A 26,341-nucleotide genomic window follows, 5' to 3' on the forward strand; every position below is an offset into this window, starting at 1 on the left:
TGCCCAGAAGAGGACATGAGATCTCATTGCAGATGACTGTGAGCTGAGGGTTGAACATAGGAATCTGGAAGAGCAGCCAGGGCTCTGAACATCTGAGCCATGTCTCAAGGCCCTCATGTGACCTTTCTTAACCCTCAGAGTATAAGTCGTCTGAGGCTCTGAATGAAGTTGGTTATTGGAGAAGACTTTAGACTGCCTCACTTAACAACTCCATGCTCACAGGTCCCACCGCCTCCAGGGCGGTGACACTAGCTGAGCTACATCATTAGGCCTTTATTTTAATGATCACAGTGATATATCAACTCACCACTTTATGAAAGGGAAGCATTACAGATATATCATAATTTGTGTGTTAATTAAGCTCCTTTTTGCCTACCTCTGTTTATTTCCTGTCATTAATCCCGACAAAGTCGACCTGATCTTTAACTCTTGGAGAAAAACCCTCCCAAACAGATTTTTCTTTCCATTTTTTTATGTTATACATCATCTAAAACAAATCATTGGCAGGTAGAAAATGAAAGGCTGTGAGCTGACAGGACGGCACTCTTCCCTGTGTTCCTATGATTAGTGTGGTAGTTTGGATGTAAATGGTCCCCACAATCTCAGAGAGTGACACTCTAAGGAGTTTTGGCTCTGTTGGAGTAGGTGTGGCCTTGTTGGAGTAGGTGTGTCACTGTGGGGACAGGCTTTGAGGTTTCTAAGCTCATGATGCCCTCCAGTTTCACAGTCCATTTCCTGCTGCTCAAGATGTAGCCAGCACCGTGTCTGTCTGCACACTGCCATGCTCCCGGCCATAATGATAATGGACTGAACCTCTGAACTGTAAGTGAGCCTGCACAAACTAAATGGTTTCTGTAGGCCCATATGTTTATGTCTGTATGGCACAAGAGCCATAAGCCCGGTCTGAGGTGGTCACGAACTCTGCAGACAAACTGTCTCTGTTTAACAATAGCCAGGATGTGCTGTTCCTAATTTCTTTTGTTATAAATGTAGATCACCTGAGAAGAGATGTTGGCTGAAGCTGATGACTTAAGAGTTAGGAGGTTTGGTGCTTCCTTTCTTTGTAATTTGGAGGATGTCTTGTAGAGATGCTAATTCATGGCCTACATGACTGCTAGCATACAGGTAGATGTGGACGTGACTAAAAGCCCATTCACCTGGTTACCTAGGATACAGCCTAATGTGCTTTCCCGCTCATTTTATGTGATGATATATAAGGTGTTTGGAGAAAAAATGAGAGATCTTTGGAGAAAGATCTTGCCCTTGAAGGATGACCGTGTAATCTGCATCTGATTATTCCTCGCGACTCTGTTCCAGTCCAGTTAGGGAATCTGTGTTGGACCCACACGGGCTTCGACAGTTTCTTTTATAAGAACTGTCATGGTCATGGTGTCTCATCACAGCAACAGAAACTCTAACTAAGACAATCAACATAAAAGGCAAGAGGTTTTCTTGTTAGTCATCCCAAGAAGAGCCTTTCCTTGAAGTCCATCTGCCCCTGCTATCACACACCAGGAGCTGAACTAGGGTGTAGGGACACATTAAGTGTCACTTCCATGAAGAAATGACAACCAGGTAGAACAGAAAGAGTGTAGACAGCATTTCATGGAGGTTGGCAGGAGCTAGGAAAACCAGGAGGCTAAAATGAGGTCAGAAAGGACATCTATGAAAATGTTGAAGATGCCTGAGCTGGAAGGAAGAAGCTGGCAAGAGGTGTCGGCATGCTGTGTGGGGGTGGGGGAGCTGTAATGGTCGAATGGTGACACATGATCCATGTGAGGTAATTAATACATGTAAAGTCCCTAGACCCACGGCAGCACCTAAGTGCTTGGTGAGCGTGAGCTCTGGCTGGCATCTGGTGTTTATGTCTGATGATGCCCAGACACTGCATCCTTCATCATCTCAACTTCTAGCACACCAGTCCTGTGAAGTGTGCAGTCCTGCTCTCTCCCTTCCGGGACAAGGAAAAGGAGAAGTGAAGATGATAAAAACCTGGACTGATTTCAGGTCCCAGCCAATCCCAAAGCCTCCTCCCTGTAGGAGGCCCTGTGGGACTACAAGCCTCCTCCCTGTAGGGGGCGCTGTGGGACTGGAGGTGAGTCCAAGCCTCCTCCCTGTAGGGGGCACTGTGGGACTGGAGGTGAGTCCAAGCTTCCTCCCTGTAGGGGGCGCTGTGGGACTGGAGGTGAGTCCAAGCCTCCTCCCTGTAGGGGGCGCTGTGGGACTGGAGGTGAGTCCAAGCCTCCTCCCTGTAGGGGGCGCTGTGGGACTGGAGGTGAGTCCAAGCCTCCTCCCTGTAGGGGGCGCTGTGGGACTGGAGGTGAGTCCAAGCCTCCTCCCTGTAGGGGGCGCTGTGGGACTGGAGACAAGTCCAAGCCTCCTCCCTGTAGGGGGCGCTGTGGGACTGGAGACAAGTCCAAGTCTCATCCTCTGTCAGCCTCCACCCACACCTGTCCCTGCTGATACAACACAGGAGGACTTAGGATAGGATAGGGGATGATTGACACAGCCTGACCCAATCCAAAACCCTGAGTAGGGCTACTCTGCCCACACATCTGCCACAGTGCTAACACTGCAGCTGGCATTGCCATTGTCACCATCTGCAAAGGTAAAGTAGTCTGGTCTGGGATGTGTTACTGGTATATACAAATAATTAATGCGAACTGCAGGCCCCTACCCGCTGCCACCACTAGGGAAGGCCCCCTGATGTATCACCCACCTGGAGTAATATTGCAAGTCTGGGTAGCTACAGAGAATTTCTTAGCTCCCCTCTTCCCCACTGTCGCTGTACATTCTCCAGTGGCCTAAAAAAAAGAAAGAGGCCATTTGGTCAAATCTTTCTTTCTCACATATGCATCTAGCTAGTACTGTTGCTAATTGTGATTTAACGTTTATTTTCCAATAGTTTTTTCTTAAAGATTTTTTTGATTTTATGTATATGTTTTGCCTTTATGTATCCTGGTGCCTGTAGAGGCCAAAAGACAGCTCAGATCCCATGGAACTAGAGTTACAGATGTTTATGGAATCCATCTGGGCGCTAGGATCCCAACCCAGGTCCTCTGGAAGAGCTCTTAACCCCTGAGCCATCTGTCCAGTCCTCTAACAAAGTTTAGAGACATGAGAATGAATATTCAGGGACTGCTACACAGGCCACTGATCTTCAAGGGTCAGGGAGAGGCAGAGTAAGGCTTCTGAACTTGAGCCTCAATGTGGAGTCCTAGGGAGGCTTCTCTGTCGCCAGGACGGACACTGTGCCTCCGGAAAACAGGCTAAGCATCCTCCTTGATGTCCCTTTTACTGTCAGTGGGTTCATGTTCTCTGCATAATTTTTACTTAAACCTCTTAGAATATCCCACTTCCGTTCTGCTGCGTGCCAGCTCCCTCTGCCCTGGTGCCTCTCAATGCCTGTGTTTTCCCATCTTGTAGAGATACACCACATGCATGTAACAGGTCATTGCGAGGAGTAAACGTGCTAACACTCAGAAAGAGCCCAGTGAAGCAGCACACAGTCGGTCTTCATGGTGGCTGTCTACTCATGGTGCTGAACTGTGCTTTTTGTCTTCTTCCTCAGCCTTATCCACTGTACTGGGTGTCAGGAGCTATCATGTGAGGCTAGAACTCACCCCGATGCCTCCCTGCAGCTCTGAGAGATTCTGCAGGGCATAGCTGCCAGACAGGCTCAGTGAGGGGCAGAGCCAGTGCGGCAATCCTGGTCTCCTAATCTGAAGTGCAGTGTGCTCTTTTACATCCATGGAGGACCACAGTGTGAGCACACTCGGGAGGATGCTGATATCCCATCTAGGAGGGGAGTGTAAGCTTATGAGAATTATCTGCTTCTCAGGCAGATGACTGCCAGCCGTCCCCTCTCACCCGTACAAGGCATCCATCCACTGTTAGATCTGGAGTTTCTTTAAGATGCCGATTGTCAACAAGATGCTTTGTTTAATTGATCTCGTTTCAGCCTCCTCCAGCCAGGGAGACCAAGGTTGTCTCATTTTAATAGGTTACAGCACCTACTGAGGAAGGCCAAGTGGCTTCCTACCACTAGGAGGCAAAGTCAAGATTTGTACTTAGGCCCAGTATAGTTGAAGTTCCCATATTTTTCTTCACTAGACCTTGGATTCAGCCCAAATGCCTATCTGTTGTCTCTGTGGCATCTGACACACAAGCTTTGGTTGGTTATTAGGACCATCTTCTCATGGGAGGACAACAAGACTGTTTTTGATTGACATATCCCTGGTTTTTCTATCATCTCAAGAATTCAGACAGAATGAGGCTAAATTTTCTATATAGTAGAAGTTTATGTGCATCCTTCATAAACAAAGTCAATAATAGAAAGCATGCCCTTGTAATTAAGAATGTCTGTCGCTGTTGAGTGGGGAAGGAAGTTGGTGTGTATACATAATGGAAGAATTCTAAAGAATTAAATCTCGTCCCTTGCAGCACGGAAGGGACTGGAAGCAGCATCAGGCACAGGCCAGCAAGGCCATCAAAGGTGATGTCACAGAAGCTAGGAGCGGAACACTGGAGGCTGCAGACAGGACAGGGCTGGCAAGAATACTGAGCGAATACAGACAAGGATTTTATATTGTTCTTACAGAATAGCTGGAAGGATTTTGAATTTTGTCACCGTAAAGGACTGATGGCGGCCTGAGGAGACAGGTACCCCGGCTTTAAACAAGCCCATGGGGGTCAAATCCTCAGATGTACCCATCATGTGTACAAGTTTTATGTTTGACACTCTTATTTAAATGTTACAGAGCCCCGAGGGTTCCAAGCTGCAGGCTGGGGACTTTGGAATGAAGAGCAGACTTACGGCTTCCTCGGCGTCCTTGTAGTCACAGTCCTGCCAGCTGAGGCCACTCTGAACAGGGCAGTTGCCCTCCTTGATCTGATACTTGAAGGAGTAAAATGTGTCAGAACCCACCTGAGGAAAGCAAGGGGAACACATGGCGTCATTCAGTGGACCCAGCAGAAATATGTGGGAGTTGATGCATTACAAATACCTGTCCTTCTCAGACTCAAGGAGCGGTGTGTTTCTTTTTTCTTTTTTTTTTTTTTTTGAGACAGGGTTTCTCTGTGGCTTTGGAGCCTGTCCTGGTACTAGCTCTTATAGACCAGGCTCGTCTCGAACTCACAGAGATCTGCCTGCCTCTGCCTCCCGAGTGCTGGGATTAAAGGCATGCACCACCATCGCCCGGCGCATTGTGTTTCTTAAAATATAAACGTTTACATTTGCATAAACACTCCTTGGAAGAATGCTCATAATATACTTCTATTCTTAACGATTCCAAAGCAGCACCCATAGTATTAGCCCTGCCCTCTTTTTCTGAAACCTAGTTTACGTGTACATATCTGGGTCTTTAAACGTCTGGTTGAAGGTAGGCATAGTGCGAAGCCTGTAATCTGGGTACCACACTTGGGGAACTGAGACAGGAGGGCCTTGGCTTCAAGGCCAGCAGAGCTACTTAAGGAGGCCCTGCCTCAAAAACCCCAAAGGCCAGGGTCCAGTTTGGGTGACATGTGCCCTGGGCTGGATCCCCAGTGTCCGGGAGGGGAAGCCGACTACAGGGACATCGTAGAACAAACTCCCGTGTACCCATCCATCATCCAATGGAGACAGCAGTGCACAGTGGCCCAGAGCGTCTGGGGGGAAAATGTAAGCTGTGCTGTAGTGAAAAACAAAGGCTTCATTTTACCTTCAGAAAACAAACAAACAAGTCTATGTCCATTAGGGTTTTCTTTTTAGTCTCATGTCAAGTTATTGGATTTTTCTCCTGCTGAAGTAACTTGAGCAATCCAAAGAGTCTTTAAAAGTGAAATTTATGATACTATTTATTTTTAAAAACTTCTACATTTTTAAAAAGTTTTAAATGTGTGTGAGTATTTCCCTGAATAAACATACATATACTGTTCCTGGTACTTATTGTGGCCAAAAGAGGTACCAGATCCCGAGTTATAGATGGTTCTGAATGACCATGGGTGCTGAACCCAGGTCTTCTACTAGAGTCGTCAGTGCCCAAACCTCTCTAGTCTGTGAACGCTATCTGTCTGTCTGTCTATCTGTCTATCTGTCTATCTATCTATCTATCTATCTATCTATCTATCTATCTATCTATCTATCTATCTATCTATCTATGTGTACACCACTGCCCAGCTTTCACCTAGCTATTTTTAAAACTCTTAATGATTTTGTTTTTCTCTGATTTATGAATCCTGCCTGCATTTGCCTCCTGCCTGAGTGGACTAAGGCAGTAATGAAAGCATAGTCAATCCAGCTGAAATAGACTTGGGGGCGGGGTAGCTGGTGAAGCCCTTGCCTACCTAGCATGCCCTGGGTTTGAATCTCTGGCACCACATAAACCTCGCATGGAGGCACACGCCTGTAATCAAAGCACTAGGGAGATGCAGGCGGGAAGATGAAAAGTTTATGTTTATCATCAGCACCATAGCAAGCTCGTGGTCAGTCTAAGGCTACCTGACACCCTGCCTCAACCTCCCTGCATCCCCCAAACTGAAGAAAACTAATGCACACATTGTTATAAACCTCAAAGAATCAGCTACACACACTCGGTGGTATTCACTTGGTCCAAGGCAATAAGACAGCTCTCTTACTGTTCCCTTTATTCAGCCCATGCAGAACTCTCACTTAAGACTGGGAGGCCATTGAGTTCACAGACCCAAGGCTGATTAAGTTGCTGGATTGCCCTGTGCCTTGTCCCTTTCAAACATCTCCACCCGCTGCTGTTTCTCTCTTCCCAGGAAAAGGCTTTTAGGGCCACCCAGGAAGCCTCTCTTCTTACCTAAGGACTGGCCACCTCCTGTCCTCTCCTCCCATGCCAGAGAGCATGAATTACAAGTGATCTCAGGGTTAAGCAGTCACTCACCATTTTAGTGCCCTCTGTCACTCGGTACAACACAAACTGGTAGCCAGTTTGGTTCCTAGCATTGTATTTCTTCAGAGCAGCGTCCACAGCCTGAAACACATCCTCATCATTGCAGTCGATTTCCTCGGTGCTTTCTTCCTGTGCTAAACTTAGGAGCAGCCTGGAGCAGAGGAACAGTATAGTAACTAGCTTCATGATTCGAGTTTCCCTCTAGAGTCAGAGGGGTCGTTTTGACGAGAACTGGAAGCCAACTCAGCAGCTGCTCTTAGCAGCCTGTCTGTTCTGTCCAGTCCTCCTTTCTCCCTGCCTGACCACTGGGACCCTATTTGGATTCCTGCCGTCACAAGCTATTTGCCCTCTTCCCAGAGAACAAATAGGACTTGGTTAGCTGTCCAAGCAGGTTTCAGGCTGGAACATTGCAACACAGGGGTTGTTGACCTTCATCTTTGACTTTGGAAAGAATGTGGGACGGCAGAGCCCATTTCCAAAACATTGCACAACAGTGTACAGTGAATTAGAGCAGAAACCAATAAAAGAGGAGCTAAAAGCAACAACCAATTCTCTTAGCCTCTTGCAACGTTACTGGGCCAATTACAAAGGTTTCTCCATGTGTAAACATGAGGACAATGTACAAACCTCCCACACAGCATTACTTATGGAATGCCAGTGTGTATAGAAGCAGACCAATGGGATGTTTCTGAGTTCAGAAGCAGGCTAACGGGATATTGGTGCGTATAGAAGCAGCTAACGGGATAAATGGGATATGTGTGTACAGAGGCAGGCTTCTGTCAGAACTGCTGCATCCTGCAAAGTGCAAGCCCAGGAACATCAGCCGAGTGCTGGGAGCTCCACCCAGGACACTGGCACATCTGCAAAACCAGCCTCTCTGCTCAAAACTATTAATTCAAGCAAAAAAGGGAGGGAGTGACTAGCAAGAGCCCAGCAGGTAAAAGTGCCTGCCCCAGGATCCTCATGCTGACAACTTGAGTTTGATGCCAGGAAGTCAGAAAAAAACCTCTGGATGGTGACACACCTTTAGGGTCCTGTGAACCAGGAGGTGGGGGATGTGAGAGTCACCAGGAAGCTCAGAGCCCTGGAGTATGACAGCAGGAGAAACAGGAAGACCCTTCTTTCCGAGGTGGTAGCCACATAGTCCTGATGTTTCTCTGACCTCCACATGTGGGCTGTGGCCTTTGTGCCCGCACCCACACCTTCTCATCCTCGCTCATAAACACACACAATCATAAAAGCAAAGAAGAAATGAAAGAAAGGATAGAGGGAGGGAAGAAAGGAAGAAGAGAGGATGAAAAAATAAAAGCCCCAAAGATTGAACTCTGTGTGTTCCATGGGAATCTCTAGCTTGTGTTGGAGCCTGCCTGAGAAGCCCGAGGCAGGGTGCTGTCGTCGATGTGGGGTGAATGCTGACTTTACAGGAGCATGGCAGGAATAGGCACTTGGTTAGAGGTCCGAGATGGGTGTCAATCTGGCTCTTCTCCTGAACGTCTATGTGACTGTGTCTGTACAGGCAAGTGCATGCATGTCAGTTTGTGTGTGTGTGTGTGTGTGTGTGTGTGTGTGTGTTTCATGCTTGGCTGGGTATGTGTCTAGGTGTGAATGAGTGTGAGTTTCCATGTATACCCATGTGTGTTTGTGAGTCAGACTCTCATAACCTTCCCATCTCAGTTTCTCCACCTGAAAAATGTGGAACTCATGGTATCTTTTTTGTTTATTTGTTTTGTGTTTTTGACATGGTTTCTCTATGTATCCTTGGCTGTCCTGGAACTCACTCTGTAGACCAGGCTAGCCTCAAACTCACAGCAGTGTGCCTGCCTCTCCTGGGATTAAAGGCATCTTCCACCAGTGCCTGCCTAAAAATAATAATATCTTTTCTCTTTTTTTTTTTAAGATTTATTTATTTATTATGTATGCTTTGTTCTGTCTGTGTGTATGCCTGCTTCCCAGAAGAGGGCACTAGATCTCATTATAGATGGTTGTGAGCCACCATGTGGTTGCCAGCAATTGAACTCAGAACCTCTGGAAGAGCAAACAGTGTTGTTAACCTCTGAGCCATCTCTCTCTTTTACTTTTAAATCTGTTTCTGGCACTGGAGAGCTGGCTAAGAATTTTTTTTTTTTTAAAAAAAGAAATTTTTAGTTTACTACAGTGTTCTGCCTGCAGGCCAGAAGAGGGCACCAGATCTCAATATCTCATTACAGATCATTGCTTGAGCAACCATGTGGTTGTGGGGAATTGAACTCAGGACCTCTGGAAGAGCAGCCAGTGCTCTTAACTTCTGAGCCATCTCTCCAGCCCCCCCCCCAAATATCTTAATAGGTTTTTTTTGTTTTTATCCCCTAGAAATTCTTTTATTTAAGCAAATTTTGAAAGTAAAAGCAGAGACACGTAATCTTTCATGTAAATGAAACAGCATAGCACCACAGGTTACAGAAACAAAGAAATGAGGAGGTGGGAGTTGAAAAGAAACTAAGGCAGAGAGGGCAGGTCTTTGACTTTAGTTTCCCTGAAGTTGAGCGTGGAAGCAAAAAGTTTCTACAGTTAAAAGGTTCATATAAATTATATGTATTGTGATTTTTGTGGACGTCAGAATGAGATGGTCTGCACAGAACTAAAGATAAGCCTAGTGTCATATCATAGTTGTGCAAGGCTAGCAAAAGCCATGGATATTAATAACAAAAGGAAAAGTTCAGTTCTTTAGCTGCATGAGAAAAGAGTCCAGCATGGGCCCTAATTAGTTCAAGAACGTAGACAATTCTACAGAAGCAGCAATTATGGGCAGATTGTGTAGGAAGACATGTGCTCCTGGTTGGTACGTTATCAATTTCTAATGGGAAAATAAATACAGGTATTGTAAAAGGTTACACAAATCCACTGCAGTTCTACAGAAGCACAAAGGGGAATGAAGTAGCCAGTGTGCATGTCCATCCATTCATGTCTCCAACAAAGAGGACTGTTGTACGACTGCACACCTGAGGAAGAGCTAGCTTCAGCAAGGGCTGGGAAACACTGGAGTCACACAAGTCACAATGGAGCCGGAGGATATCTCCTAGGTAAGAGGATCTTGTTAAAGCTAGGCCAGCAGGTTTAAGGCTGTCAAGTCTAAGCAGTTATTCAAATCTTTTGCAGCCTTTCTGTGCATGTCTCAATCATGTGACTTGTCTTCCAACCTGTGGCCAAATCATCTGGCTTACAAAACCCCGAAGGAAAACACAGACATAATCAATTCAGCAAAGGTTCTATTAAATAAGAGTAGCATACAAAGCTGTGATTATGGGGAAGCAAAGAAAGTTGGAGCATCAGCGAGGTAACGCTTGCTCCTTGTTGGAGCCAGCCCTTCACCAGCTATGCAATAGGTACAATTACTGTTACATTAATTACATTGCTATTTCACGTCCTCTGTATCAGTGCACAGTTAAACTAGTCAAACCCTCCACATGTGTAGGTTTCCCTACAACGACAGCACACACTACCATTTCAATTATGGCACAAAAATTTCTTTTGTGTTTCTAACAAGTGTGGTCAGTACACTAACCTTGATGTCATATCAGAGGCAGCGCTCCTTCAACTCAATTCTACTTCCTGGAACTTAATATTTTCCTGAAGAATGTTTATTTGTAAATCCTTTACAGCATCAATGTTTCTCCTTCAAGCTTCTCCTACATCAAAATGACCCAGACAACTAGCAACACACGCTATCGAGCAATATCCATGTTACCTTCAACATTTATGCTTGATTCTCATTTTTTAAGCTCCTTTCAGCCTATTCGCTGTTTTCAGCAAATGATTATCATAACACACATGCACACACACATGTATTACATTGTATCAGGGACATGGAAGAGTACATAATTTAAGATTACAGTTTTGTGTTAGCTTAGGTTGTAAAATCTTACATGGGAAATCTAAGGCAAGTAAGGTCGGTTGCTGACTGTACTCAAGAAGGCAAATTGAACAAACACCCTGGGTGCACAGGAGGACAGCAGTCTTAGGACTTAAGAGACTTCAAGGTGTATCATTAACTCTGGCTGTGAGACCCCGCAAATATTCCAGGCTCTTAGAGTATAAAGATGCCTTCGTATTTCTTCACCATAGATAAGTTTCTAGGTTGAGCAGAAGGAAAAGAGGAGCTAGCAGATGGGAGGGTGAGGAAGTGAGTAAGGTACATTGTCCTGAAGGAATCGGATCACTGTGAACGTTTTCAGTGGAGACTCAGAACCAGAACAGCCAGCAGGCAAAGGATATGGCTTTGGAGGAAGCTGCTCAGAGCTCTAACCTGAGTTCTAAAAGTTACTGACTTTGTGGTTTGAAAGAAAATGGATTCCATAGGACCACAGTGAGTGGCACTATTAGGAGGTGTGGCCTTGTCGAAGTGGGCGTGGCCTGTTGGTGTAGGTATAGCCTTGTTTGAGTGGCTATGGCCCTGTTGCAAGTATAAGTGTCCTTGTTGGAGTGGGTGTGGGTCTTGTAGGTGTGACCTTGTTGGAGTAGATGTGGCCCTGTTGGAGTAGGTGCAGTCATGTTGGAGTAGGTGTGGCCTTGCTGGAGTAGGTGTGGCCTGTTGGAGTAGGTGTGGCTTTGCTGGAGTAGGTGTGGCCCTGTTGAATGTAAAGACACTCCTTGCAGGGCTGATTTTTTTGTTTTTTGTTTAATTTTTGAGACAAGCTCTTCCTATTACACAGCCCTGACTGTCCTGGAACTCATTATGTAGACCAGGCTGGTTTCAAACTCACAAGGATCCTCCTGCCTCTGCCTCCAGTGTTCTGGACCTTCAAGGTATATACCATGGTGCCCAGCTTGTTTCCTATGTTTATTGCTGTATTGTTTATCTGTGGAAACTTCAATAGGATATTTATTAAAATAATCAGGGCTTCTAATAGCTGTGCTTTTCAATATGTATTTTCAAAAACTCAAGAAATATTTGTCAACCAGCTTTATAAATTAAAGAACAAGCCGGGTATGGTAGTGCATGCCTTTTATCCCAGCACTACAGAGGCAGACATGAATATATCTCTGTGAGTTCTAGGCCAGCATGGTCTACAGAGTGAGTGCCAGGACAGCCAGCGCTACACAGAAACCCCACCTCAAAAAACACAGAAAGAAAAGAAAGAAAGAATAAAAGAAAGAAAGAACAAAATAAAAAACCAAACAAATCTGTGGTAAATAATATTTTGGGTTGTTTATTTGTTTATTTGAGTTTATTTGTTCTTGGCTTCCTGGTAACCTCCTTCTCAGCTCTTTTCTCAGGCAGCTGACTCTGGGTTCATGCTTCTGGAAAAGAACAACGTTCCCTAGGGCAACATTTAGCTGGCCCCCATAGAGTGGTCACAGTGGTTATTTCTGGTTGCCAAATGTCCTAAATGATTGCTAGAACTGGCCAGAGCCTGTGCCATGCTGGTTATTTGGTGTTTAGAGGAGTAATGACCATTGTGGCTGGGAAGCAGAGAAAAGTCTAGAACTGATTAATCTGGCTCCAGGGGTGTGAGTTCAGATTGAGAACAAAGGAGAGAAGGGTATTGAAGTGTAAGTAAAAGAGTTGTTTAGCACCAAAAATGAATAAGGCAAACTCATCTCAGACTGTGGGAAAGAGATGAAAAGGAGAGAGATCAAGGGTTCCTGAGATGCAGAGCTCCGTTCTCCTTTCTGGGGGACAGTCTTCCGTTCTGCCTTCTGAGGACACAGTCTAGGCAAGATCCCTGTGGTGCATCTCGGCATAGCTACATGGGGCATCTAGGCACAGCTTCGTGGGGCGTCTCGGCACAGCCACGTGAGGCATCTTGGTATAACCATGTGGTGTATTTAGGCGTTCCTGTTCCCTGGTGATCTTCCATGGATCCTTTATCTTTAGTTGGATATAGAAGTGGCCATTGAATAGCCTCAAAGAGAGATGAGCACAGGCCGATGGTCCTCTGTGTCCATCCAAGCAGAGCACTCTGTGGTACAAATCTGGGGAGAGTCGGGGACTGCAGGGAGGACCAGGTTTAGTGTCCCCTTAGTCCTAGAGAGTGCCTTGTGAAGTGGGAATCAGATGGAACATGAAAGCCATTTCTTGAACATCTGAAATTTTGTTCCTGATTATGTTAAAACTTTCTTTGCAGCTTATAGCCAGTTTTATTAAGTGCTTTATAATGGAATTTGATAACATTCACTGGAAGACATTGTGAGTGACCTTTATAGCAGTCTTTTTAAAAAATGTATTCTTTCTTGGTATGTCTGGTTTGATTGAGAATGTCCCCATAGGCTGATACTTGAACATTGGGTCCCCAGTTTGTGTTCTTTTTGGAGATTCTTTTAGGGGGTATGCCTTGCCTGAGGGGGCGGGTCAGGTGACCTTTGAGATTAAAAGCCCCATGCCGCTTCTAGTTCTTTCTGCTTTGTGCTTGTGATATGAGCTCTCAGCTTCCAGTTCCTGTCACCTGCCATGACTGTCATTTGCTGCCAGGCTTCCCCACCACGATGGACTCTCATCTCCCTGGAACCACGAGACAAAACAAACGCTTCTGTAAGATCCCTTGGTTGTGGTATTGTATCGCTGTGACCGCAGTGTAGCTAACACACCCAGCTATCGTGTCAGTGTGAGCAGAGACTCTAGGATTAGGGAGCTAACCCTAGAAAGAGAGGAATTCCGAGTGTTAGAGATCTGCCCCATCTCATGCAGTGTCCAGTGACAGAATGCAACCCTGGCTCATAGCACTGATGTCCTTCGTCTCATTCCATCTGTCTGTCTGTCCTGTGCCGGCTTCTTTCCTATACTTCGCTAAGTAGGAAAATAAAGTTAGAATAACCACACTCTTCATTTCTTACTGTTCACATTTTTATTTATTCAGAACTTGTCTCTTTCCCCCACACCAAGATATCAGGTTTTATTTTGGAGGCATATTTGCAAAAAACTTAGAAATTTGTGGAAATTCACTCTTGAATTTCCCTGGACATGACTCCGAGGCTACCTCGGGGAAGGGTTGGATCTCTGGTTGTAGGGGATTCTTGCAATTCGACATTGAGTTGCTGGGGAAATTGGCTTCAGGCATAGCCAGAACTTCACCTGCATTTAGTGGAGGGAGTCGGTAGATACTTCCGACTTGTGGATGGTGGAAAGGAGGGAACCCTTTACCCCTTTTCCCTGAGTGGCCATGTGGTGGACCATGGCCCCGATGGTGTGGTGGACCATGGCCCCGATGGTGTGGTGGACCATGGCCCCGATGGTGTGGTGGACCATGACCCCGATGATGCGGTGGCCCATTGTGTTCTTGATCATTGGAGGGTGGATCACAGGGTCCATAGTCATGGAAATCATGTCTGGGAGGAGGGGGTCCATGAGGAGGGGGTCCATGTGGAGGGTGTCCATGTGGAGGGTGTTCATGTGGAGGGGGTCCATGTGGAGGGTGTCCGTGAGGAGGGGGTCCATGTGGAGGGTGTTCATGTGGAGGGGGTCCATGTGGAGGGTGTCCGTGAGGAGGGGGTCCATGTGGAGGGTGTCCACATGGAGGGGGTCCATGTGGAGGGTGTCCGTGAGGAGGAGGTCCATGTGGAGGGTGTCCGTAAAAAGGGGGTCCGTGAGGAGGGGGTCCATGATGCTCACGACCATGAGGACCACGTGGGTGTTTGCCAAAAGGAGAATGCTCACGGCCCCAGTGGGGTTTTATGTCACTCGCGTTTCTAGCCTGCTAAAAGACACAGCAAAGTGAATATAATTATGTAAGAAGTTAGATGTTAGGCTTGACTTAGACCAGAGGCTCTCAAAGTTTTCACAAATCAGTGGAAGAAGTAGGATACCAAAAGAAACTCTTCGAACTTTTAAGAATTTATTATTTTATATGTGTGGGGTTTTGCCTGTGACTATGTTTGTGTGCTCTGTGTGTGTGTGTGTGTGTGTGTGTGTGTGTGTGTGTGTATGTGTATGTGTGTGTGTGCAGTGCCAGTGGCAGCCAGAAGAGGGCATCAGATCCCCTGGAACTGGAGGTACAAACAGCTGTGAGCTACTATGGGAAGGGCTAGGAATTGAACCCTGATCCTCTGTAAGAGCAGCTACTACTCTTAACTGTCAAGCCAGTCTTACCAGCCCAGTTCTTAAATATTTTTCTAGCCAGATTACATTTAAAATACAAAGAAAAACTGTCACTGAATAGCATGGTTATTTCCCAAGAGGAATACTATTTTGACAAGTTAGAAAGATAATCTCAAAAGTAATGGTGGTCCTTTGGATGCTGTTTCTTTAAAAAAAATTATATTATTCTTGCCAGGCAATGGCGGTGCATGCCTTTGATCCCAGCACTAAGAAGGCAGAGACAGGCAGATCTTAGCGATTTTGAGACCAGCCTGGTCTACAGAGCAAGTTATAGGACAACCACGGCTAAACACAGAAAATCCCTGTCTTGTTTTTCTCATTTCAATGAAAAGTGATAAAACTCTATCAAGGAATGGCACCTGTCTATTAAACTAGCATCTTATGATGGATATGACATTCCCAGCTCAGTCCCAAGACACTCTTCTGGAGGACAGACAGGCACACCTTTTGTTGTTGTTGTTGTTGTTTTGTTTTTCAACACAAGGTTTCTCTGTGTAACCTTGGCTCACTCTGTAGACCAAGCTGACCTTGAACTCACAGAGATCTGCTCACCTCTGCCTACCAAGTACTGGAATTACAGGTGTGTGCCACATTGTCCACCTTTTTTTTTGTTTGCTTGCTTCTTTGTTTTTGTTTTTCAAAGACACCCTTTCCAGAATATAGCAACTTTTTCAGAGGACAGAAAATTAGTCTCCAAACCCTGAACTTGAGTTCTTTTTTTTTTTTAAAAAAAAAACATATAAACAAAAAAACTCCAGAGTCTTTCTCTGTAACTCAGGCTGGCATTGAACTTGGCTATTCTTCTATCTCAGCTTCCCACATGTTGGAATCACAGTTTTACACCAACAGACTTTAACTTAAAAATAAATCTATGGTTGGGCATGGTAGTGTTACATACGGCTGGGTGTGACAGTGCACACCTCTAATCCTAGCATTTGGGAGTCAGAGGTAGGCAGAACTCTAGGAATTTGAGGTCAGTTTGGTTTCTATACTGAGTTCCAGACCAATCAATGCTATGAAGTGTGGACTTATCTCAAAAGAAGAAAAACAAACAAACAAAAAGACAAAACCAAAGAAATGAAATAAAATAAAAACAAATAAAACCTATAGAGCCATGTTCTTGATGACACAAACCTACTCTGTCTCTATCTCTCTGTCTCTGTCTTTGTCTCTCTCTCTCTCTCTCTCTCTCTCTCTCTCTCTCTCTCTCTCTCTCTCTCTCTCTCTCACACACACACACACACACACACGTCATAACAGCCAAATGAGTCAAATGTACAATGTATCTGAAATGATCACTTAGCTTGGTCCTGCTCATGACAAAGGATGCTCAGCCAGCCTACCTCAAAGTCGAAGACTTCACAGTTTATGTCAATGTTTTCTGGGGTTTCCAGGTTGGTGGCATCTACGTTGTAGGACAAAACTGCTCTGCAGAATCCAAAGACCTGTGAAAAAGATGCCTGTTAGTGTATGTCAGTGCGTGTACAGTGAATGTGCGCATATGTATGTGTGCATGTCTGAGTACAGGGGAGTGAAGATCGAGGAAAGGGACCAGGTCTGTGTCTTCCTTTTGGACAAGCCCTGGAGTTGAGGTCGGAACAGAGTTCCTATTTCCTGACACTTCCTGGCTAAGAGTGTACAGGCAAATGGTTTAGATTCCAGGCCTCTCTAGGTGGGTGGTGGAGCACCCCTTCAATCCCAGCACTTCACTCTCTCTGAGTTCGAGGCCACACTGGACCAGAACGTAAATTCCAGGACAGCCAGGGATACACAAAGAAACCTGTCTAGAAAACAAACAAACAAACCACCAAAACAAAAAGAGAATTCAGACCTCCTTATTCGGGGGTAGCGGAGCCAGACACTTTCATGGCTTCAGCGGAATTGTGGGGAAGCTCAGTACACAGTAGGTGGAGAGGTGCTGTAATGTGTTAGCCACTTTGTCACCACTGTGACCAAATACCTGCTAAGCAATGCCTAAGGGGCAGAGATGCCCAGAATTTCTGGTAAGATCTTCCGGCAGATAGTGGGTCAGTTTGATCAGGGATGAGGTCCTGCTGGACAGACCTGGATTCTAACCCAAGCTCGGCTGTGAACCGGGGCAGGAACCAGGGTCACTTCTTCTCTCATCATTTGCCATTATGGGGTTTGATTCATGGTTGTTGATGGCCCTAGTATCTACTGGTTATTAGTTCACTAAACCTTGGGTCTTGATGAATTGAAAACTCAATTTCAGGTGTATGTATATAACATCATGTATATGGTAAAACTATTTTCCCATCTGCAAACCAGAGAAAGCATGAGCGCTTACCTTCTGCAGTGGTGGTGTGAGTGTTGGTAAGAGAACTCATCTGTGGAACATTTGACAGGAAGGAGGCCCTTCGAGTACTGTGCATTGTCTAAGTGACATGTTTCACAGGTGTGTGTCATACTTACTGGAGGCCTTCTGTGGAAATGCTGTGTAGAACAGTTCCGCATAGAGAAGTCCACATAGTAATTGGTTCTTTCCCCTCCTCTCTGGAACAGAGGAATCAGCAGAGTTTCAGGAGCAGAAAACATTAAGAGGAAAAGCAATAGATGCTTATTATTCAATGTCTCGCAAAGCACTGTGGGAATTAAAATGGCAAATGCATGCTATTTTTCTATGGCTTCTGCTTTCGAAAAATATATGACATCGGTGATTAGAGATCGCCATTTTGCAGAAACTCTAATATACAAGTGGAAGTACAGCAGGGAAAAACACCCTCCCTGAGCGCAGACCCTCATTCTTGGGGGATGTCAGTGCTACTGTTTTCTTTTTCATTTTATTTATGTTTTTATATGTGGGGTGTTTTTCTTTCATGTGTGACTATGTTTTGTGTACATGCAGTGTCCAAGGAGTTTAGAAGAGGGTGCCAGATCCTATGGAATAAGAGTTACAGATGGCTGTGAGCCACCATGTGGATTCTGGGAAGCCAACCTAGGTCCTCTAGAAGAGCAGTCAGTGCTCTCAACATGTGAACAATCTCCTCAACCCCATTGCCACTGCTTTGATGTGTTTCTTCTTCTGGGCTTTTCCACATGTAGAGATATTTAGATATTTAAATATTTAATTTGCATGGGCTCACAAGCTCAGTAGCAGTCTGCAACCTGCTTTTTCTCTCTTGCCAATACACATGAGTCCAGAACACTCTTCATAGCGAACCACATTACATGTATCCTACTGCATAAAACACCATGACCTATTCGAGTTTCCCTTTCCAAAACACTTGGCAGGGCTAGAGAAATACTGTGGTTGTTAAGAGTACCTTCTGCTCTTTCAAAGGACATGAGTTCAATTCCCAGTACCCACAGCAGAAGATCCAGTGCTCTCTGCTGGCCTCTGGGGGCAGAGCACACAAAAAGTGCACATGCATATACGCAAGCAAACACTCACACACATGCAAATAAGAAATCTTTAAAATATGAAAAGCAAAGGCCAAACATCAACCAGCTGTCCTACCAGACAGTTCTGTGTGGGAGGCACTAGAATTCGTGGTCTGTGAGGCAACATCAGCGACAATGCTGGTCATGGTGAGGATTTTGTTTTGTTTTTGTTTTTTTGAGCCTCAGTATTCTAACCATAATGTAAGAAGGCTAAATTTGGATGGTTTTTCAATGCTCAGATAACCCCATCATGCTCTTGCCTTTCCTTTGGATTCTTTTCTTTTTCCTTTCAGATGTTCAGTGTTTCCTCGTTCTACTCTCTCTCAAGCAAAAGAAGTTGTAGAAAAGCTGTGCATTGGCCTTGCTGGTGGCCAAGCATCGAAGGCTATGACTGTCAGAAAGGAAGCTGGCCAGGTGAGGCAGTAGACGGTGTGTGGCCCTCAGCTCCCCGCATCAGGTCGGAGCAGGGAAAACTCACCGCTTTTATAACCCTCTCTACTCGGTCCACTCGGAAAGAGTCAAAGCCATCGTTCTCCCCTTTGTACTTTTCCAGGGCGTTTTGGGCTTGTTGTCTGTGAACCTCGGACTCTCCAAGGTATTCCAGGAGCACAGGGCTGTCTTTGGTGTTGCTCAGGGCTGAGGATACTGAGGAAGAAGAAAGAGGGTGAGACCACGGGGTCAGAGGACCAGGTCTGAATACAGCTCATGTAAGCGCAGTGCGCAGGGGACACTAGGTTCTGTATAAAAGAGAGAAGAACTGATAATGCTTAAAGTAATGTGTCAGGATCAGTCAATCAGGCTGCACAGAGACCAGGCTGTCCCTGCCTGCTGGTACTTGTTGGGACCTCTACCCATGATGCCTTGCCCACTCTGGACTTCACAACTTCCTATCTTTGTCAAGGAGCGAGCTTTAAATTAAAGGTACAGAAAAGGATCCAGCAGCCTCTTTCTTTTCCTCTCTCTCCCCTTTCTTCTTTCTTTTCTTTCTTTTTTATTTTTTGGTTTTCGATACAGGATTTCTCTGTGTATCCCTGACTGTCCTGGAACTCACTCTGTAGACCAGGCTGGCCTCAAACTCGCTGAGATCCACCTGCCTCTGCCTTCCAAGTCTAGAATTAAAGGTGTGCACCACTACTGCCCAGCTCTCTCCTGTCTCACTCTGTAGCTGGCCTCAAACTCACACCTTGGCCTCCTGACTGCTGGGAGGGCAGGCCTGTACCATTGTGCCTTGCTTCTTTCTTTCTTTAAACAACTTTCTGTAGAAGCTGCTGGCTTGTTGCCTACGTTCAATCATGCTGAAATCTGTCCTTCTGAAACTAAGTCTTTCAGAAAAATAAGTAGGAGTCTGGACTCTGGAACCAACGCTGTAGAGATGTCCTTTCTATCATGTCTCCATTGCTTCTGAGAACACACATTGGATCTTTGCCAGATCCAGTTAGTTTTATCTCTAAAATGGAAAGTTTGGCAATGATTACTTCATAGTCTTATGTGAGGTTAAACAAAATGACCAATGCATGACATAACACAGTATATAACCACTCTGTATACTGTGGAGTGATATAGACCGTCTAACTGTCGAAGCCAGTTCTTACCAAGTGTTAAGGATTCTGTGAAGATGACACATTCTATTTGATTCCAACAAGAATCCTAAATGAGAAAAACCTAAAGAGGTTACACGACCTGCTCCCCAAGCCACAATTATTTGGAGATAACATATCTGGGCTGGCAGAAGTTCATGACCTTGAAAACAAAATCTAGACACAATGGAGACACGATTCCATTCCAAGGGTGTTTACTGTGAGGCAACTGGCAAATAAGGAAGCTTGAACTTAAGCTCAGGCCGGCCGAAACTCAGAGCTGCATCTCTTCAGTGGTGTGTGTACTGCCTCTTTAAGTCTCTATGAGTACATACTAAATCTCTTTAAGTGACATTTGCCGGGGTGGGGGTGTGGTCTATTTCAGCAGAGGGAGTGCGAATGGAGAAGGGAAGGGCAGCGGCCCTCCCTGATGGCTACCATGTGTTCCATTACGAACACCACCATATGATCGGGTTCTATGTTAATCTGGAATGAGCAATTCGGCAGACGACCTTACCAGAGCTCGTGGTGCAGTTATAGTTGTTCACTCTAAAGTCTTGAGACTCGTTAGAGTATCTTGTAGCTATGACCTTACATTGTCCAATCACCTGCAAAACAAGATGATTTTAAGCCCTTACAGAACCATGTGCACAGACGGCCTATGACAGAATACCAAGGCCGTGTTACACCATCTCATGTAACGTGTATTTGGGGATTCGTCCACCTGTCTTGTCCCAGAGCAGCCTTTTCAGCCTGCTCCGTGTGCTGCACACCTTTGGCACACCAAACCCTGGTGAGAGCAACTGTTTAAATGGATCATGACCACTTCCCAAGCATTATCAAAGGGGACAGAACTAGTGTGTCCCCTCGGTGTGCAAAACTCTTCTGGCCCTGACATCCCATGTCTGCTGATCCCTTGTGCTCTCGCCTGTGACAGGGAGACTGGCCTCAGTAACCAGGGCCAGCATGCACAGCAAGGCTGTGTTCCTCACTGCAACCCTGGCTGTCAACAGAAGGACGGATCACTCTTCAAGGCACACAGTTCCCAGTTCATACATTCATAGACTGTGGTTCTGGAAATGACATGGTCGTTCCAGTTGAGGAGACTGAAGTCTAAGATGGTTGGGGATTTGCCCAAGGCTCGTAGCTGCTGATGCTCTCCTGGGAAGGCCACAAGCCGTGCTGACTTTTATAATGGGGTTCCCGAGAATGGTTCTTAAGGGAGTACGACTTAAGGCTGACGTCATCTTCATACATAAGCAGCTTTTTCTAGCTTCCATGTGGCTCCACTGAGTGAGCGGATTGGAAAGAAGATAGAAGAGCAGCGGTTCTAGTTACTTACGATTTCACTTTGCCGTGAAGCTTCAAGACAGTCATTTTCGGATTTTGTGGATAGGACCCAACAGTCAGATTCTTTCACGTCTAGGACCAAGTAGTAGATGGTGGCATTTCCCTAAGGATGACAAGAAAGGACCAGGTCAGTAGGATGTGAGAATCCAGAGATTTATTGTTTTGGTTTGTTTTTGTTTTTAATGATAGGAATTTCTTTCTTTCCATTTCCTTTCTTTCTCTCTCTCTCTCTCTGGCACCTGGACTAGCCCATTTCTAATAATCTGCTGTAGCCCACGAGGTGGCTTACCAGAGAAGATCTTAACCTTCGTCTGTCTGGAGTGGGAGAATCATGGCGACTCCTTGACTCAGCTTCTTTCTCCCAGCATTCTGTTCTGTTTACTCCCCCCACCTATGTTCTAAGCTATGAGGCCAAGCATCTTGTTTATTACTTAACCAATGAAATCAACAGATTGATATATGACACTCCCACATCACTTCCCCTCAGTCCCCTCCATTTCCCTCCCATCTGTTCCCCTCCCCTCCATTTCCCTCCCTTCCCCTCCATTCCCCTTTATTCCCCTCCCCTTTCCTCTTTCTGTCCCTTGCTCCTTCTCTTTCCTTTTTAAGAACAGATCCTAGGATGTGAAAACCCAGGCTGGCATGGAATTGAGCATCCTGCTTCCCACTCCCAAGTGCTGAGGTCACAGGCGTGCATCACTATGCCTGGCAGCAATCGCCTTTCTTAAACAAAATTTCTTGGCATATCCAATCTCTGCAGATATTCTCTTGTGTCCTCTAATCTATGTATTTGAATAAACAGCTTCAAATAGTGATTTCTAAATCCTCTCCTTAAGGATCAGGATGCTTCTTCTTTCACCTTTATAAAGCTGTCACTAAATGGCTTAAGTAGAGGTATTGGAAATGAAAGCCTGGAGTTCAAAGTGACAGCAGCCACTGCCTTCTCTGGTCTGTATTTGTGGTCCTGTCCTCTGTTCCTGAACTGGCTTTCTCTCCTTAATCTTGTCTGGAGCTAAACTTGTTCACTTTCGCTCCATCTCCCTGGACTTCCTCATCCTCCTCAGTGGCTTCCTTAATTCTTTACTTGGGTTCTGGCTCTACAAATGTAAATTGCATAGGCTCAGGGCTCATACCTAGGACCCCAAAGCTCAGGAAGATCAGGAGTTCAAGACCAGCCTGAGCTAAAAATAACAACAGGAGCAGCCAAGATAAACAAACAAGGAAAAAGATGAATGGATCTTGTTTTGATCAGTTTCTTTGCTTTGGCCAATCACCAAGCAGGTTGAACGGCTTGTCAATGACATGTCTCTTGGGTCCTATCTCTTCCTTTTCTTTGCTGCCACCTCAGTCTAGTCCTGAGTTCCAAACTCCTGAATACAGGAACAGCTTCTTAGTTCATGTCCCCATTACCTGCCTCTGTCTCCTCGACCTCATTGTGTCCCCTCCTCCCACCTCTCTGAACTGTCATTCAGAAGTAGCGCCTTGCTCTTTTGTCCTGTGTCCAGCACATGTGACAAAGAGCTTAAAGTGGTAGAGACGGTCATTAAATGGCTTGTCTTAAGTTCCTGTGTTCCCATCTTCTACATTTTGCCATCCTTCCGTGTCTCCTGTGCTGTAGAGAGTATAAATTGCTTTATGTGTTGTCTGCAGTTGTCCATGGTCTGGCTTCCTGATTTCAGACATTTCACCAGAGAAGATGGAGGCTATTGTTGTTGTTACTGTTATTGCTGCAATGGGAAGAATCAGCATCTCTCTATAGTCCCTACTGGCCTATCAAATTCATTCTAAACAGCCATATAATCTAAATGAAGGCAACGAGTTTGCATGGCTTCAAGATAAGCCCTACTCTTTTCCAGCTTCACATGGAATCCCTCCCTTTTCAGAACCCCACTGAACTTCGGTAACTCCCTCCCTGCTTCCTCAGTTACTTCTCAACACACCTCTTTCTGATTCCCCACTCTCCTAGAAGAGACAATGTGCTAGGATAGACCATTCAAACCCCATCCACCCTCCAAAACCCACCAGCATCTTTCCCTTTTGGTATTAAGAAATCTGTTATTAAATTGCTCCAATATCTTCGGCAGACATACGGTCACAAAATACGTCCCATTTTACCCAGTTGACCTCTGTGCACTTAGCAGATTCTTGTTCTAATTTTCAAAGTTCCCAGTAGTCCATGGGCTCAGCACAGTACTTCTAGCTCCTTACAGACTGATGCATCACTAATGACACGCCAAAGGCAAACATTAATTTAGAGGCAAACCCAACAATTTCCAGCAAGCCTCAGGAACTAAACAGGAAAGCCCGATGAAAGTCTTTAATTCTGCAAAGCAGTCTGCTCAGGGACTCCATTCCCTTTTCCCCTTCACACATGACCTCCCAGCTCAGCGCCTCATTGGCCATTCTCACCACTGTGTCCAAGTGAGCGTCTGAGACTCGCAGCAACTGGAAAGCATAGCCATTCCTCCGCCCTTTATTGATCAGATCTAGAACTTTCTCAGCCGAAGGCTCGGAAGCATCACAGCTGGTGGGACTCAGGGCATGGGAATACTGCAGGGTGCCTAGAAGCAGTGCCACGGTGAGCACCTTCATTGTGCTAAACCATCCTAGGCTGTGGTCCACCATAGCAGAGGACTCGAGAGTGGCACACACTCAATTGATAAAAGGTTTTATAGAGTTTTGTTATATAACTGCGGATGTTCACCTTGACCCCAGGATCAAATATCTGTCAACAGTCTGTAAATGATTAGTGTAGAGAAAGTTGAGACATAACATTGCTGCGTGGGTCAGTTCATCACCCACACAACCTTGGTTATATTTGGTGGGCAACGGATACAAAGTGTGCTTGGCCCTAAGCACTTACTGTGTGGGTGTGGGGATGGAACTGGAAGTAATTTTTCTTCTATCTGTATCAGTTGAAAATCTTTATCCTTGGCTGCCTCTTTGGATTATGGCATTAAAATTCCTCAGTGGAGCCCAGCCACATTGTCTGAGGGAATAACATACCCAACAGCCTGCCTCATGTGTGGCATGGCCTTCTGCTGTGGCTGTGGAATCAGATGGGAATTTCTAGCCCTGACTCTGTTACTTTCTTACTGTGTAAGGCTATAGAACCCCTCTGTCTTTGTTACTGTTCTGTAGCTGTGAAGAGCCACCATGACCACGGCAACTATTATAAAGGAAAACATTTAATTGGGGCTTGCTTACAGTTTCAGAGGTTTAGTCCATTGTCATCATGGTGAGGAGCTTGGAGGCGTGAAGATGGACATGGTGTTGGAGAACTGGCTGAAAGAAAGTTCTACATCTGGATCTGCAGGCAGCAGGAATAGAGAACCACTGGGCCTGGCTTGGGTTTTGGAATCAAGAAGTGCTACTCCCTAATATATATATATTCCTATGGGGGTATTTAGTAAAGTTATTACTTCTGTGATGAAATTCTATGGTCAAAAGCAGCTTGAGGTGGAAAGAGTTTATTTGGCTTATATACTTCCATATTCCTGTTCATCACTGAAGAAAGCCAGGACAGGAACTCAAACAGGGCAGGAAAACTGGAGGCAAAAGCTGATGCAGAAGCCACGGAGGAGTGCTGCTTGCTCCCTGTGGCTTGCTCAGCCTGCTTTCTCATAGAACCCAGGACTACCAGTCCAGGGTGGCTCCACCAACAATGGTTGGGCCCTCCCTCATCAATCACTAATTAAGAAAATGTCTTCTAGGCTTCCTTACAGTCTGATCTTATGGAAGCATATCCTTCTCTTCATTTCTTCCTTCCTTTATTTTATTTATTTATTTTTATTTTGTTTTGAGACAGGGTTTCTCCGTGTAGCCCTGGCTGTCCTGAAACTACCTTTGTAGGTCAGTCTGTCTTTGAACTCACAGAGATCCGCCTGCCTCTGCCTCCCGAGTGCTGGGATTAAGGGCATGCATCACCACTGCCCAACTTGGAGGCATTTTTTTTTTTTGGTCTTCGAGACAGGGTTTCTCTGTAGCTTTTGGTTCCTGTCCTGGAAATAGCTCTTGTAGACCAGGCTGGCGTCGAACTCACATAGATCTGCCTGCCCCTGCCTCCTGAGTGCTGGAATTAAAGGCGTGTGCCACCACCGTCCGGCTGGAGGCATTTTATTAATTTTCTTTCTCAGATGACTTTAGTTTATATGAAGTTGATAAAAAAAATCCTGCCTGGGGTTGGGCATTCTTCTTTAAACCACCATGTCTTCTGACTCTTAGTTTCTTCATCTATAAACTGAACTGATAGTGCTTGGCAATATTGTGTAATGAATAAGAAGCTATGTGTAGGCCAGGCAGTGGTGGTGCATACCTTTAATCCCAACACTCGGGAGGCAGAGGTAGACGGATTTCTGTGAGTTTGAGGCCAGCCTGGTTTATAGAGTGAGTTCCAGGACTGGGCCCATAGCTATTGAGAAACCCTGTCTTGAAAAATAAACAAACAAACAAGAGGAAGCCATGTGTAAGTCACTGAGAGCACAGTTCAGTGCTGAGTTACTAATGCCACTTACTAGTGTTTGTGTTGTAACCAAGGGCACTGCTGTGCCATCCCAGTTTCGTGTGGCTCTTAAAGCAAATCTCATGAAAGGAGACAGTGATGACATGGACAGGGGTTGAGAAACTGGGGGACAATCCCATTTGGGGAAGGCCTCAGCACTAGGAACAGGCATGAATACAGCAGCCCCAACCCCTCCAAAGTGTGGAACCTCCACGCTTGCAGAGGCTGCAGCTTCATAAGGAACCCAAAAGAACCTGCCTAGGCTTCCTTCTCGGTGCTGCATGTAGTATCTCTACAGCATGTCACCTCTTCCTGAGCGCGTCTACAACAAGGATCTGCAGTACTGGTGACGAACCTTGCCTTCATGGTAGGCACACTCAAGGAACATTAAGAAAGTCCTGGTTTGGAGCCAGAGATACTCCTGGGTGGTAGACTCTTGTGGAGCACATGCAAAGGCCTGGGTCTCTGTCCAGCAGAAGGAAAATATCAGTATGTGCATCCAGTTCACTTTAGGTAGAATCAGTGTCTTTAGGGGTGCGACTGG

The 26,341-nt window shown here is 45.6% G+C and overlaps 2 protein-coding genes across 9 annotated transcripts in view; both read right to left on the reverse strand.

Annotated features, from left to right (window-relative positions):
- Kng1 (kininogen 1) overlaps window positions 1-7,291 on the reverse strand; it is a 28,713-nt gene extending 21,422 nt beyond the window's left edge. For 2 of the 3 annotated variants that reach the window (XM_075967835.1, XM_075967821.1), the window contains exons 1-3: window positions 6,888-7,220; window positions 4,817-4,927; window positions 2,720-2,804 (exon numbers count right to left, since the gene is read on the reverse strand). In XM_075967835.1, the coding sequence (XP_075823950.1) occupies window positions 2,720-2,804; window positions 4,817-4,927; window positions 6,888-7,082 (391 nt within the window). In that variant the 5' untranslated portion in view covers window positions 7,083-7,220. Of the gene's footprint in view, window positions 1-2,719; window positions 2,805-4,816; window positions 4,928-6,887 lie in introns of all 3 variants that reach the window. The other variant, XM_075967827.1, reaches the window with a different exon arrangement.
- Window positions 7,292-13,698: 6,407 nt separating this feature from the next.
- Hrg (histidine rich glycoprotein) lies at window positions 13,699-23,960 on the reverse strand. Of its 6 annotated transcripts, none has more exons than XM_075967879.1 (8): window positions 23,706-23,960; window positions 21,289-21,399; window positions 20,464-20,554; window positions 18,848-19,014; window positions 17,401-17,481; window positions 16,311-16,412; window positions 14,452-14,563; window positions 13,699-14,346 (listed from the first exon to the last, which is right to left on the reverse strand). In XM_075967879.1, the coding sequence occupies exons 1-8, from the start codon at window positions 23,919-23,921 to the stop codon at window positions 13,766-13,768; spliced, it is 1,461 nt and encodes a 486-aa protein (XP_075823994.1). In that variant the 5' UTR covers window positions 23,922-23,960; the 3' UTR covers window positions 13,699-13,765. The 6 variants fall into 6 exon arrangements, with proteins under 6 accessions (XP_075823994.1, XP_075823981.1, XP_075823974.1 ...); XM_075967866.1 differs by having other exon boundaries at window positions 13,699-14,406; XM_075967859.1 differs by having other exon boundaries at window positions 13,699-14,376; window positions 14,422-14,563.
- Window positions 23,961-26,341: the final 2,381 nt, after the last annotated feature.

The sequence above is a fragment of the Microtus pennsylvanicus genome, chromosome 1 (assembly GCF_037038515.1).
Source record: "Microtus pennsylvanicus isolate mMicPen1 chromosome 1, mMicPen1.hap1, whole genome shotgun sequence".
NCBI classification, from domain to species: Eukaryota; Metazoa; Chordata; class Mammalia; order Rodentia; family Cricetidae; genus Microtus; species Microtus pennsylvanicus.